This window comes from Petaurus breviceps, unplaced genomic scaffold, assembly GCF_028583685.1.
Source record: "Petaurus breviceps papuanus isolate PSGF00001 unplaced genomic scaffold, PetGlider_PUasm1.0 90686, whole genome shotgun sequence".
NCBI lineage: Eukaryota > Metazoa > Chordata > Mammalia > Diprotodontia > Petauridae > Petaurus > Petaurus breviceps.
The window spans coordinates 5,414,359-5,428,417 of NW_027187309.1; the positions used below are offsets into that span (position 1 = coordinate 5,414,359).

Consider the following 14,059-nt stretch of genomic DNA (forward strand, 5'->3'; position numbering starts at 1 on the left):
TCTTCTTACAACAATAAACTGCCTCCCTAGGCCCAAGATTGCAGGTCAGAATTATACATGGTAGTTTGATTTGGCATAATGGATAGACAACTGGCCTCCATAGAAAAGAAAAGGGTTGTCTTTGGACATGCTTAGGCTGTGTGACCTGAGTAAAGTCATCTAAACTCTCTGTGCCCCAGGCAACTTTCTAAGGCTATGACTTCACATTGGTAGAGACAATTTCCTCATTGGGAGTTTTATACCAATAAAATCACAAGTCTGGTTCAAATGAGAAAAAAAAAAAAAGCCCCTAGGTAATTATAAATCCACAAGGTACCACAGAAACATCTGTTTCCTAATGGTTTGCACATTCTGGTGATTTGGGGGAAAGGTCATGAGGCATCATCACTTGAAATGATAAGTCTTAGATTTGGAAGGGGACTTAGAGATAGCCTAGTTCAAACTCTCAAGGCATGATTTTTAAAAATTAATATAATATATAATATGATATGCTATAACATAGCATAACATAATATAGTATAGCATAATATAACATAGCATAGCACAAGATATTATAAAATAACAAAGTAATATGATAAATTATAAGATAATCTTATATCATATCATATCATATCTAAATATCACACCAAGCACTTATGCTTACAGGTTGCTTCCTATTTTGTAAGGTGTCCAGTGCCATTTTTACACAACTCTAATTTTTAAAAAACTTTTCATTTACATTGAATCAAAATGCATCTTTCTTCAAAGTCTATACACTTTTTGTTATTGTCCAACTCTTCATGAGAAGATGAATAAAAAGAAAGCAGAAATAGTGCTGCACCTCTGCATACCCTTTTTCTCCTGGCAGAATTGAAGGAACTGAGGCAGCCAGGCACTTTTGATCCATGGAGAAATTCCCCTCAGATTTCTGGGGTATGATAAGAACAGAGATACACCTAAAGGGTGTGCAACATAAATCACAGATACTGGGGATATAGGTGCAATGGCTTGGGAGCCACAATCACAATGATGATTACAAAGCAGAGGTATGAATACTCAAAAGTTAAAGTGCATCTAGCATGAGGCACACTCAGGAGAGATCAGCCTACAGCTCTGTATACCTGTATTACAACAATGGACTTGGTATTCATTTACTGAGATGTTTTACTTTTTGTAAACAAAGCCGTGGGTGAACAGTTTGAAGGTCTCTATGGGAGCAACAAGGATGACCTGAAGCTTCTTGACTTCCTTCTGCAAGGCAATTACTGCATAGTTTGTGAAAGATGGCATGGGATGGAAGGTGCCTGATATTGTTTACTTTATTTCTTTATTATATACTTTACTTATTCACTTCTAATTCTCTGATTATAATTTTATATAATGTGTTTTCTAAATAAGTTAATGAAATATGAAACAACTAACAGTTTCATTTGCAGTAGATTTCACTGAACTATAAGAAAATCATTTGGACCAAACAGAGATGGAAGCATGGCAGCCTTTCCAAAAGAGAATGATTATGCTAATCATCTAAATATTTCAGTTTAAAGACAGTTTTTCTAATAGCTATATGTGGGGTTTGTGTGTGTGTAGGGGGACATTTATTAAACATCAGTGGGTTAAAACTATGTGCAGTCACATATGAAGAGGTCCCTTCTTTTTGTTATTCCCCACTAATAACTATCCCTTTTTTGTTCTTGGCACCTATAATCACTCACCTGGCTCTGGCATTCAGTTAATAGTTACTTAAAATTTTTCTCTGAATCCTTATTGACTTCAAAATTTCAGGTTATCAAAGAATTCAGAGAATAGATACTTATCAAAGAATTCAGGCAAGAGATACTTAGCATGAGTCTTTCAACTCCAGGATAGTGGGAACTGTGATGGTTTATGGAATGAAAATAACTTCTTAATTACAGTCCTTAGTATTACCAGCATGAGATTTGGAAAGAATATTAGAATAATTCTGATTGTTGCTGGAATAAATTTGTCTTCCAAAATTGTGAAATGGAACAAGAAAAGTTGTTAAGTACAGCACAACAAAGAAGGATTATGTTTTAGTCCATGAATAGCTTTTGACTTCTAATAGGATCAAGAATTCCACTGGCAAATTCTGTTATAAATCATTTAGAAATGGAAAGGTAACAGAGACGTTATTTTTTCCATCTTTTTTTGGGCAACTTGTCATTGTTATTGATGCATTTCATAGTTTACCAATTCCTAGAACTTAAATCCTAAAATATCACCAAATCAGAAATTCTTTCAAAAAATTCTTTTAAGTATCAATTAAATATAATGTACCAAAGAGATAACAAAGACATATGAGATATACTTTTTCTTAAAGATAGTATGGGAAATGAGGAAGAATGGACTTCTAGCTATTCAAGTCACCAGAAGCCTTCATAAACATTTGCCATTTGTTCTGAGTCTTAGAGATGGACTAATTATCAAAAGGAAGAAATGATGGGGTCAAGGGAGAAAGATATTGCAAGGAAAGGGAACAATCTTAAAACAGAAATGGGGAAAGCACGGAATGTATTTGAAGGATGATCAGTGGTTTGGCTGAAGTCTAGAATATACAAATTAGGGGGTGGTATGACATCACACTCAAAAGCAAGAACCACAGAAAGGTAGGTTAGGGTGAGAAAGGTTACAAGGTTGAGTTATTTCCAATGGAAATGGAGCTTTTAGAAAATGCCCATTTAATATGTGAACATTGAGTGGCTGTGAGAATAAATAGGAAAGCCTGGAACCAAACAGAAAACGAAAGAGGAAATATGTAGCACCCTTTTAAAAGTCAAAGTCCAATTAACATAAACAGAAGTGGTTTAGGACTGTAATGGGAATGGGAATTTGAAGACCTCCCCTGCTTTGAAAATAAACTCTGCCCCCTGATAGGCTGAATGTAATCATATGGAACCTGTGATGGAGGGAATTTGCTGACCAGAGCAGCAGAGCCCACAGGAAGCTTCCCTGCTGTGAAGATAAACTCTGCCCCCTAATAGGATGAATGTAATCACATGGAGCCTGTGGTGGGAGGAGTTTGCTGAAGGGGAAGTAGAGCCCACAAGAAGCTGGTCAGAACTAGCGAGACAGTGGGGGAGAGAGGATGCTCATTAAAGAGATAGAGAGGTTTGTGAGTAAATATTGATCTTGTTTTGGTTTGTGGGAAGGCTGAAGGATGCTGTGGCTCTCAGCATTATTATGGCTTCTGAATATCTTTGGTACTATGATGGAATAGGCTTACTGGTTTTGGAATTTGGTTTTCTGGTGTCTAAATAAATGCTTCAGTTCTATCCTCTATATGGAGAGATTGGTATATTTTGCGATCAAACATCATGTGATACTTACAGTCACAGTCTTTATCGTGATCATGGGCTCTGTAAATATTGCGTTGGTGCTACAAGGACCCCCAGATTTTCTATTAGATAGAGCTTTTCAAAGGAAATTACAATAGCTTTTTTAAAAAGAACTAAATACTGTTAAATATTTAAAGAAAGAAGATAAAGGACTTTGAATTAAATTCCCATTTACCTTGAGCACATCTCCTTCATGTAGCTGAAAGCTTCGGGCTCTAAGATGAATTCCCTTTCCAGCTTCAGTTTCAATTTTATAGATGCACTCATGGTTGTTGTCATAGTTCGATGGAAAATTTGGAGACAGTAATGTTCCTTCATTTCCAGTAACACTTGCTCCACATTCAGCTAAAGAAAATGGGACATTAAAAACGAATTCAAAGAAAGAATTAGCCATTTTGATACATAATAAAATAACTATTCCAAATTTATGATCACCCTCTGCTCCATCACTGCATTTCTAAATTAATAAACCCATTACTGCACTATGGATCATCAAAGCCCTGGTGACTATAATGCTAGTTTAAATATTAATTTAAGCTCAGATAATCTCCTAGATTCTTACAATTTCCAAGCTTTTATCTCTTTATCCCTTCCTTTCCCTGATTCCTAGGAGGGATCATGGTGTAAAGAAAAGAGTATAATAACAGGAAAAACCAGACCTGAGTTCTAGACCTGGTTCTAAAACTGACCATGTGTTGACTTTGGCTAAGTCATTGAAGCACTTTTTGTCTCAGTTCCCTCCTCTATACAACATGGAATTTGGTCTAAATGATCTCCAAAGACCCTTAAGCCTTCGAGTTCTACAAGTCTCCTGATGAGAAAAGTCTTTTTCTCATTTTTTGTTATGTTCTGGTCCTGACCTCAAATGTGTAGTACTTACTCTCTGACTCTAAACTATTACAGCTGAGCCTTTACTTACGTTATATTTTGGGGACTGAATGGCAGTAAGCACGTTTCTCTCTTCCCTCTCCATGAGAAAAAAAGAGAATGTTTAAATAGCTCACAGGGTCTATTAAATAGCCTTTAGTTAAAGAGAAAATGAAAATAGCTCTACAATTTCATTTGTAACCTTGGAAAGTCACTCCTTTCAAACCTTAGTTTCTCCATCTATAAATAGAGGAGGCTAGGATAGATTACCTCAAATTTGTTCTATGTTTCTCTGATTATATTTGCAGTATTTTAAAACAGAAAATAGAATGTTGATGTTTAATAGGAATGGATATGTAGAGCCTATATTGGATTGCATGCCATCTTGGGGAGGAGGGAGAAAAGAGAGGGGGAGAAAATTTAAAACTTATGGAAGTGAATGTTGAAAACTAAAAAAGAATGTTTAAAAAAGAAAATGGAATGTTGAAAGAGATCTCAGGGGTTTTCTCACTCAACTCATACCTGATTAAGTATTTTTGTTGAAGTTAACTTTTAAACATAATAATTCCTCTTTGTGTAATGGAAAGGATACTGGATTTAGAGTTAAAGAGTTTGAGATTGAATTCCAATTCTCTTATGCTTTAGTAAATGAATTAACCTTTCTGGGTCTCATTTTTTCATCTGTAAAATGAAGAGGATGGACAAGATGATTTTCCAGGTCCTTTCTACCTCTGAACAATGAGATACTTCTTACCCCTCTCTATGTTCCCGACCCCGCTACCACTTGTTTTTTAATAAAAGAGAGAAGTGGAAGTTTTGTTCAGAATGCTATCAAGATGAGACAGTCTGATGGAACTGCAAGCACAGAGAAAAGTTGGCATAAGAAATGAGATATCATGACATCATTTTTTCTTTTTTGCCTTTTGGAGGGCTATCGGGGTTAAGTAACTTACCCAAGGTTACACGGCTAGTATTTTTTGTGTGGGTGTTAAGTGTCTCAGGCCAGAACCGAACTCGGGTCCTCCCAATTCCAGGGCCGGAACTTTACTCACTGCGCCACCTAGGCGCCCCTATGACATCATTTTTAAAATGCAAGGAAAGTTTTCATTTCTCTCTTACCCAGGAAAGCATAATCCTTGTAGAAATACACATGTGTACATATCCACACTCCTACATACTTATACATATATGCATGCACACACATTTGCATACATATACTGATATACTCACTTATATAGGCAAAAACTTATGCATGTATGTATATATGTACACAAACCAAATTTGAATTGGTTTAGGAAATTTCATGTGAAGAAACACTCTCTGCCAATCTCTATAATTTACAGTTTTTAATAGCTGCCTGAGACAGCAAAGAGGTTAATTGACTTGACGAGGATCACAAAGCCAATATATTTCTAAACTAGGGTTTGAATCAGGTCTTCTTGACCCTGAGGTGGACTCTCTCTCCACTTACTACATAGACATCACAGACCCTTAATAAATGGTTGCTGACTTGAACTTCCTGATTGGGAAACAGGGTCACTGGGGAAGTCTAATAATTAAGTTAATTTATATTTCTTTTCAGTTAAGTGGCACAGTGCTGATTACATTATATTCTTGAATTTTCAGGTAATTTTCAACTAGTAGTACTCCAAGAAAAAGCCATCCTGAGGAAGTAATTAAACTCTCCACTATATTTTCATTGCCTAAATATGCTCCATGACTTGATTTTGTTTGTTCCTTAATAATTAGAAACAAAGGTGGAGATTATTTGAACAAAGGGGGTGATTATTTGAACAAAGGTGGTCCGGCCACATCACCAGGCACACAAAAATGTGTCAGAGGCCTTGCCAACACTGGTCCTACTTACAAATGATGCATTGTTCTAACATAATGTGGCAAGGATTCTAGGTTACTCACTCAATGGTTCAATTATACACACGCAGAATAAGAATGCTGTCTGGAACAACATTTTTGTACATGAAGGACAACAATTTGAATTTTATTATAGTTATTTAATATTCTTGTTTTAATTTTTATTTCTTGCAGTGTTTTTCTGCAAAGCCAATAAGGAATGTGTTGTCTGTTTAGGACACGGTACATAATGTATGGATCTTGTGGGATCTGACTTCTTTTTTTTCTTAAGCAACTGTGTTTATTCTTCAAAACTGCTAGCAAATGAAAGCAAAACTTGCATCTAAAAGGACACAACAGTTTATCCCCTTAGGCTATGTACCAAGAATAAATAGTGGAGTTCTATGAATTGGATAAAAGTTTATAAAGTTAAGGGAAAAACATTTTTAAAGGAAATTCAGTTAATATTAATTTAAATTGAATACCCAACAATTCATTTTTATCTAATATTAGAAGTTCTATAGATCAGAGTAAAAAAAATGAACCAACCATAAATCATTATACGATAAAGGAAGAAGAGACTTTAGATATTATCTATTCTAGTTGCCTCATTTTACAAGTTAGGAAATTGTGGTACAGAAAGGAGTGAGAAGGCCTCAGTTTCAGATCCTGAATCAACTACTTCCTACCTGTAAAATCGCACATAAATCACCAAAATTTCCTCATCTGTAATGTCAGTAGTTGAACTAGATCAGAGATAAGCAAACTATAGCTTGCAAGCCAAATACATTCCACCATCTGTTTCCAGAAAGCTGAGAATAATTTTTACATTTTTAGTTGCTGACCCCTGAATTAGATGATCTCAAAACCTTTCTAGCTTTGAGTTGTAGAAGTCCTGATCTTCTGTAAATGGCTTGCCCAGGACTGCACATGGAAAAGCCTGCTGAAACTAGTCTCTGAATATTGGGAAAGCTGATTGTTAATTTTTCAATGTTTTTGCACCTCAAAAATCAGCAAATACTACAAATCAGAGCTTGATTTACTTCTGTTCTTGTTGATTGTCTAGATTTAGGAAATTGATGGTGAAAATGTTAGTAATACAGATAAAACTTAAAAGTGTGTTATGATACTCCCCACTACCACCCTCATCCAGTTGTTAAACATTTTCCAGCAAATTCCTACATAAAGGTACTAAGTAGCAAAGCAGGGCCTTTTTCCACCATCCTGCCCTTTTGTGGTATAGTTGAGAGAACTGTTTTATTAAACTTTCTATGACCTTATCTTTGTTGCTGTTTGTTTAGCAGATAAAAAGACTCTTTCTGCTCATTAAGTTACCTTCCCATAACTATCAGCATTTATTAAAAGGGCCTCTTCGAAAGCTATAATGACTAAATGTATGTCAGGTTGGTGTATGTAATTAAATGTCATAATTATATTACAGCCACTTTTCCCCCTGAGCTAGATACCATTGTGTCAGTATAGCAGCTCAAGTTAAACACTAAATAATACATCAATCAACTGTGAGGGTGGGACAGAGGAAGGGAAGAAGAGTTGTCTAAATCCTGAAACATGTTGTCTTGCTTTCATAAGCATCGCCTAATCTTCCCCTAACACTTGCTGGATAAGTGGCGATAGAGCATGATTTATGATTGGATTCCTGGGACCTGGGACAAAGAAGTGATGAAGAGATTCCCCTGTTCAGTACAAAACAATTTTCTTCTCAGGTGTTTAAACTAGAGTTTCTTTACTCATAATCATAATTAAGACCTTAAATCCCAGCTGGTACTTCAAATCCCCTGCCTGCCCAAGTTATAGGGTAACTGTAAAGGAGAATGAAATTTTTGACCATCACTTCTGCTGCTTTGCTGTCTCTGCCAGCTACCACTCCACTGTTACACATGTAAACTTCTTTTGGGTGGAGAAGTGTTCACTCAGTAGGAAGGAGGGTGTCTTCTCTTCTAAAGGACAGGAGTTCTGGATCTTGAGAATAACTTTTTGGGGGAAATGGCTATGGTTTTGAAAGGATGGAGTTGGATGTTAAGGAAGATGCTCATGTTTGTTCTCTTGTCCTGCTATTCCTTATATGTAGTACCACTTCTCCCATCTCTGCTTTTATACTGCCCATGCCCTGTGTCTAGAATGCACTCCATTTTTACACTGGTCTCTAAGAATAAATCCCTTGTGTTTCCTTCAAAACTGTATAAAACAACATTCTAAATAAAAAAAAACCTGATATTTTCTATATATATATATATATATATATATATATATATATATATATATAGAATATATATAGTGTATATAGTTAACATGTGTCTATACATACATATATGTATATATGTCACATGTGTGTATGTACATATATGTACATATCTAGTTAGCTAGGTAACACAAAATACAGGGTGCTGAACAGGGAGTCAGAAAGGCAAGTTCAGATCCTGCCTCAGACACTTAATAGCTTTGTGACCTAAGGTAAATCTCTTAACTTCTATACCCTGACTTCCTCATCTATAAAATGGAGATTTTAATACCTACATCATAGGGTTGTTGTGAGGATCAAATGAAATAACATATGTAAAGCACTCTGCAAACCTTAAAGTGCTATATAAATTCTAGATATTTTGTTATTGTTATAATTAAATGTATTTGTGTTTATTTATGTACATGTTCTCTCCACTAATAGAACATAAGCTCCTTGAGGGCAGGAACAATCTTTGGCACACAGTGGGTTTTTAATAAATGCTTGCTGATTGATTTACCATTCTTTTATTGATCAAATCCTGTAGAAGCACAAGATTACTGCCAGAAGTGGTTTTAGATGGCATTTAATACTATTCCATCATTTGGGCCCAGGGCACTCAAGGTCATAGATAAAAAGTGGAGCAATGGTTCAAATCCTTTTCTCTACTGTTAATTCTTCCTCCCTTTGTGTTCTCACTATTCAAAGCTTCTATCATTTTCTTCCTAGTGTAGGAAACTCACATTTATGCACAACCTCGAAGTTTATAGTGTGCCTTCTTCACAATGATCTTCTGAGAAAGGCAGTACAAGTATTAGTAACTCCATTTTACAAATGAGGGAACAACCTCAGAGAGGTCAAGCGGCTTGTTTCAATAGTAAGTGTCATACTTGGATTAGAACCATGTTCCCGACTCCTGCCAGCTTCTTTTCTTTACACAAACAACCCTTGATTGACTTGTTTTCTCAGATATATCATCATCCCAATACTCCTTGCTGTCTCATTTTCTGTCCTTTTCCAAATTGCATTTTTGGACACCAGTGTGCTCCTGATATTTGCTTCTTCTAGAAGACTTCCATTGCTATAAAATATTCTCCAACCTCAGCAAAGACTACTCTATCTCTGTCTATCTCTCTATCTATCTAACGATCTATCTATGCACCCAGACATATTACCAGAAGCTTTAAATCACAGAGCTGGGTTTTTATGTACAAATTGCTTACTAGTATAACATAGGTTGTAAAACCCCAGGGAAAGAAATGTGTCTTCTTTCCTGCCCTGTGTGATACCAAGTACACTCTATGAATAATTAATAATAATAGCATCCTTGTAACAGTTGGGCTATTTTTTAACAAAGCATCCTTATAATGCCTTTTCTTTACAATGAGTTCTCTTAATAAAACTAGAGAATACACTTGTTTATATTAGGAGCTCCTAGGTCAGCAGGATACGTATTTATAACAGCTCAAGGGCAAAGAAATAGAAGTATTTTACATATTTGAATATGTCTATATGACTTCTAACATCCATTTGAGTTCTAAGTCTATGATCCTATGTTCACTAAATTCTAGAACTTTTAAATAACCCAAGGTATTAGTACCTTTCAGTCAGCTTATGATTACCAAAGTAATATTTTTAAAGGAGTATAGATGTAGATGAAATGGATGTCCACCAATTATATGGAAATTCATCCTTAATAAAAACAAACAATTCAGAAGATGGTATTTTTAATAAGTACTAAATAACTATGGGAAGGACAAGATAGCCACTATAATTTAATGGGCACCTCAAATGGAAGGAGTTAGAATTCTTTAAACAAACAGATCAACAAAGCAAACACACTTTACCACTATTTTAAGTGTCCAGAATTAAGTACGAGTTCTGTGGTACTCTGTCCTTGTATCACACCTAGAATATGGTCACTTTTAGGTGCCATATTATAAGAAGGACAATAAAGTTTCCCTGAAGATGGCAACAAGGATGGTAATGGAATGGAAGACTATATCACATAAGACTCAAGTAAAGAAATTAGAGCTATTTAGGCTAGAAAATAAACTTACGAATACCATAATAGTCATTGTCAAGTATTTGAAGAGCTGTGACATTAATGAGGCATTAGATTTTTACTATCTGACTGAAGAGGATAGACCTAGAAGCATTAGATAGAAGTTGTGAAGAAGCGGATTTAGGAGTGATGAAATTATAATGGAGGTGGACTGGCCAATGGTAGGCCTTGGAGCATGGATAGATATTCCCTACTTGGTTTCAGTCAAAGAAATCACATGGAAACCTGGGGGAAGCTGGTTTCTGGTCATAGACAGGGGACTTCTACTGTATGAAAACAGCATCTTTTAATTGGCTACAGAACCAGAAGTACTACTGTCTCAGAGATTGCTAAGCCAAATCTTAGTGGATATAGGAGTCAGAAGTACTTAAAGTTAGTCCTGACAATCAAGCAGGGGAAAATTGGCTGCCTTTCAGAGGCAGCTAGATTTCATAGTTCTGAGCCTGGAATCAGTAAGATTTGAGTTCAAATCCATCATCAGCCACTTAGTAACTGTGTGATTCTAGCTGCCCCACTGGGGACCAGGTCTAGTTGCACAACACAACTCCCTTCTTTTCTTCCTTCTTTCCTTTCTTCCTTCCTTCTTTCCTTCCTTCCTTCCTACCTTTTCTCCCTTCCCCCCCTCCATAAAAGGTGTCAAACCCTGACCAGCACTGTGCAAAGGAATGTAAATTTTAATGGATGAAACCTAGCAAGATATCTTGGGGTTTAGCAGTTAGATTCCTTTCTTAAAGACCATACTTTAAACTTAATTCAATTTGGCTCTCATTGATTGGCCAATAATAGGTCCCAGCTCAAGCCCCACTTAGTGGTCATTGTTTGGGCCCTGATGGCTCAGTGTGAATGTAAATAGTAATTTTTTCTGTTTTGGTCAGAAATCCTGAGGGTCTTCTCCCAGATTGATTTTTTTTTTAAACTAAGTAACAGAGGCCATTCACTGCTTCATTTCTTACCTAGCCTTAATCACTGAATGGGTGTGGCTTAGGTCAAAGCTAGAACTTAGAAAAGACTTTAGAGTAAAAAGGCCAAGATTTTCCCACTGCATAGGAGCCATCTCCAGTTGTCCTGGTCTATATCTTTCCAGTGGACCTAGATGGCTCTGAAGGAGAAAGTGAGGCTGATGACTTTGCACAGCCCTCCCTCACTTAAATCCAATTCACTTGCAAGTCATGGCATCACCTAAAGTCATGGTCCTCTGAGAAAGAAGGACAAACAACAGATCAGATTTGCTGACTCAATCTCTCATGGTAAGCACATCTGCAGGGGCTCTAAGCAGCAGTTCTACAAATTATGATTCTGATACTTACTTACTCTCAAGTGTTTTCTGGAGACTTCAACCTGTATGAGTTCCTAATTGGGCAAGTGGACACAGATAGGCAGCTATATAAGGAAAAACTTCCTGACAGAGCTTTCCAAAAGTAGGATAGAACAACTTTGCAATGAGTATTATTTCGTTCACTAGAGGTCTTAAAGCAAAAAAAAGATGACTGCAGAATTTTGTAGCAGGTACAATAAACCAATGAGCTCAGATAAGAGTTGTACTAAGATGGTATCTGAAGTCATTTAAATCCTGAAATTCCAAGATTTTGTGAAATAATCATTCAAAATTCATTCATTAATTACTTAATACCTACTGTAGGTCAGGGATTATGAGTCTGAAGAGCATAAAGTCCTCAGAAATGTACAAGTGTTTTAAGTGTTCAAGATCCAATAAGTTGGACTCCATTTAATGACATCATTCTGAATCAAAAAATATCATTGCACTTGTCAGGAAATAAATATGTTTTTGGAATTGGGATAAATACTCTCCAAAATAATAGTGAACAAAATGTTAGAGCTTAAAGGGACCTATGAGGTTACTGATATTAATTTAACTCCCTCATGTTACTGATGAAGAAACATGTTTAAGGGGTTAAGTGATTTGCTTATGATTAAAGTAATAGTTGATCTAAATCAAGAATTTTATTTTACTTATACCCCTAAAAATTTAGGTAAGATAACGGAAATAAATTTAATTCAAATTAATAGTTGAGAAAAATGTGACCTTGGACAAGTTATTCAACTTCTCTGGGCATCAATTGCCTCCTTTGTAAAATGTAAAGTTGGATTCAATAACTACTAAGGTCCTTTCTAACTCTAAAAAAAATCTATCTGCTTACCACTATTTATCATTCTGAAATATTTCAAGTTTTGTGATATTTAAAGTTCTATCAATAATTCCTTTTGATGTATTTTTAAAGAAATTTAATGTTATTTAAGATAAATCAAATATCCTTTACTAAAAAGCACACTTTAATTTTAGTAAAATATCAAAATTAAATTACCACTTAAAGTTCAGTAATGGAGACAAATTAAAATTAAAGAGGAATAAAACAACAGAAAACTCTATGATTGCAAAATTTTAAAGTATAATATTTGGAAAAGTTATCATGCAGGATGTATTATTAAAATGATAAAATGCTTCTTTTACTTTAAAACAAAAGCTACAGTATAAAATATGTTCATATTATAAACACTCATAATTTCATTCATGTCTGCTACCTTTCACCAACCCACATGACAAAATCCCATTCCTTAGTAGTAATAGTTGTAGTCTTAATGAATTGTTGTGGCCTACAACATTAATAACATGGAAATGGCCTTTTTATACCTCTGTGGTCTGGTCCTTGGAAAAAGACAAAAGTTCATTGCCAGAAGTGCGTTAAATCCTCTCTAGTTTGGTAGGACTTCTAGTAGTTTGCACTGCTTTGGCAGAAACTTAGACTAAACCTAGGGTCCTCCCCATGCCCAGATGAGGGAAGTATCTGATGAGGATACTGGTAGAAGAAAAGTAGAAAACTATCCCAAATTGCTTATAAAACACAATATTGGATTCAGCTTCAATTGCCAACAGATAATTTGTAACTATGACATGCATTAGAGAGAACTCCTTAATGTAACGGAATAAGTAAAAGTCTGCAGCTGTAACTTTGAATATTTTATAAAATTAGTCACAGAGCCTGTTAAAACCTTATAAAATCTGAGATGCAAAGAGGAACCATGGCATTATAGTAGTGTTTCACTAATTTAAATAAATTTAAATTTGTCTTCCTTAAAAACCAAGTAGAAGAAACCTGAAAAAAACGATAAAAATTTTGATCAAAAAAGAACCCGGAAAAGCACCACTATCCCTATTTGAAAACAATTGTGTAGGTCAAAAGTAATAAATGAGAAAAATCTTGTTTCTAATGAAATGCCTCTAGGATATTTTGAATAGTATAAATAGAGACAAGACTAGATATTAGACTTAAGTACAAAGTCATTAGAGTTAAAATTAGTAGGAACCTATGAATTAGCTAATGTGATTTTCTCATTTTATAGCTAAGGAAAGTGAAATATAGCAAGGTAAGAAATTTAAAGTTCACCTAGGTAGTAGGCAGCAGAGCTGGGATTTGAACCTAGCTCCTCTGGCTCTAAATACAGTAATATTTCTCCTACATGATAATGCACAAAGAAGAAATTCTCTAAATTAGGAAATAGGGCTATTTTTTTATCAAGGAATATGATTATTCATTTAATACTATCATAGTTTTGAAATACTTAAAATTGAGTTACTAAATGGTAAATGGAGAAGCATATGGTCTGCTTAAGTAGACTGTAACAGATAGTCAACCAAGAATTAAGTGATACAAGCAGCATAATTATATCATCAGAGAAATGTGT

The 14,059-nt window shown here is 35.2% G+C and overlaps 1 protein-coding gene and 1 long non-coding RNA gene across 2 annotated transcripts in view; one reads left to right on the forward strand and one right to left on the reverse strand.

Annotated features, from left to right (window-relative positions):
* CSMD1 (CUB and Sushi multiple domains 1) overlaps positions 1–14,059 on the reverse strand; it is a 2,654,573-nt gene that overhangs the window by 562,184 nt on the left and 2,078,330 nt on the right. The window contains exon 22 of the mRNA XM_069065406.1: positions 3,511–3,680. Within this exon, the coding sequence (XP_068921507.1) occupies positions 3,511–3,680 (170 nt within the window). The remainder of the gene's footprint in view (positions 1–3,510; positions 3,681–14,059) is intronic.
* Positions 1–14,059, forward strand: part of LOC138144108 (uncharacterized) — a 130,853-nt gene that overhangs the window by 30,853 nt on the left and 85,941 nt on the right. The window lies entirely within an intron of this gene.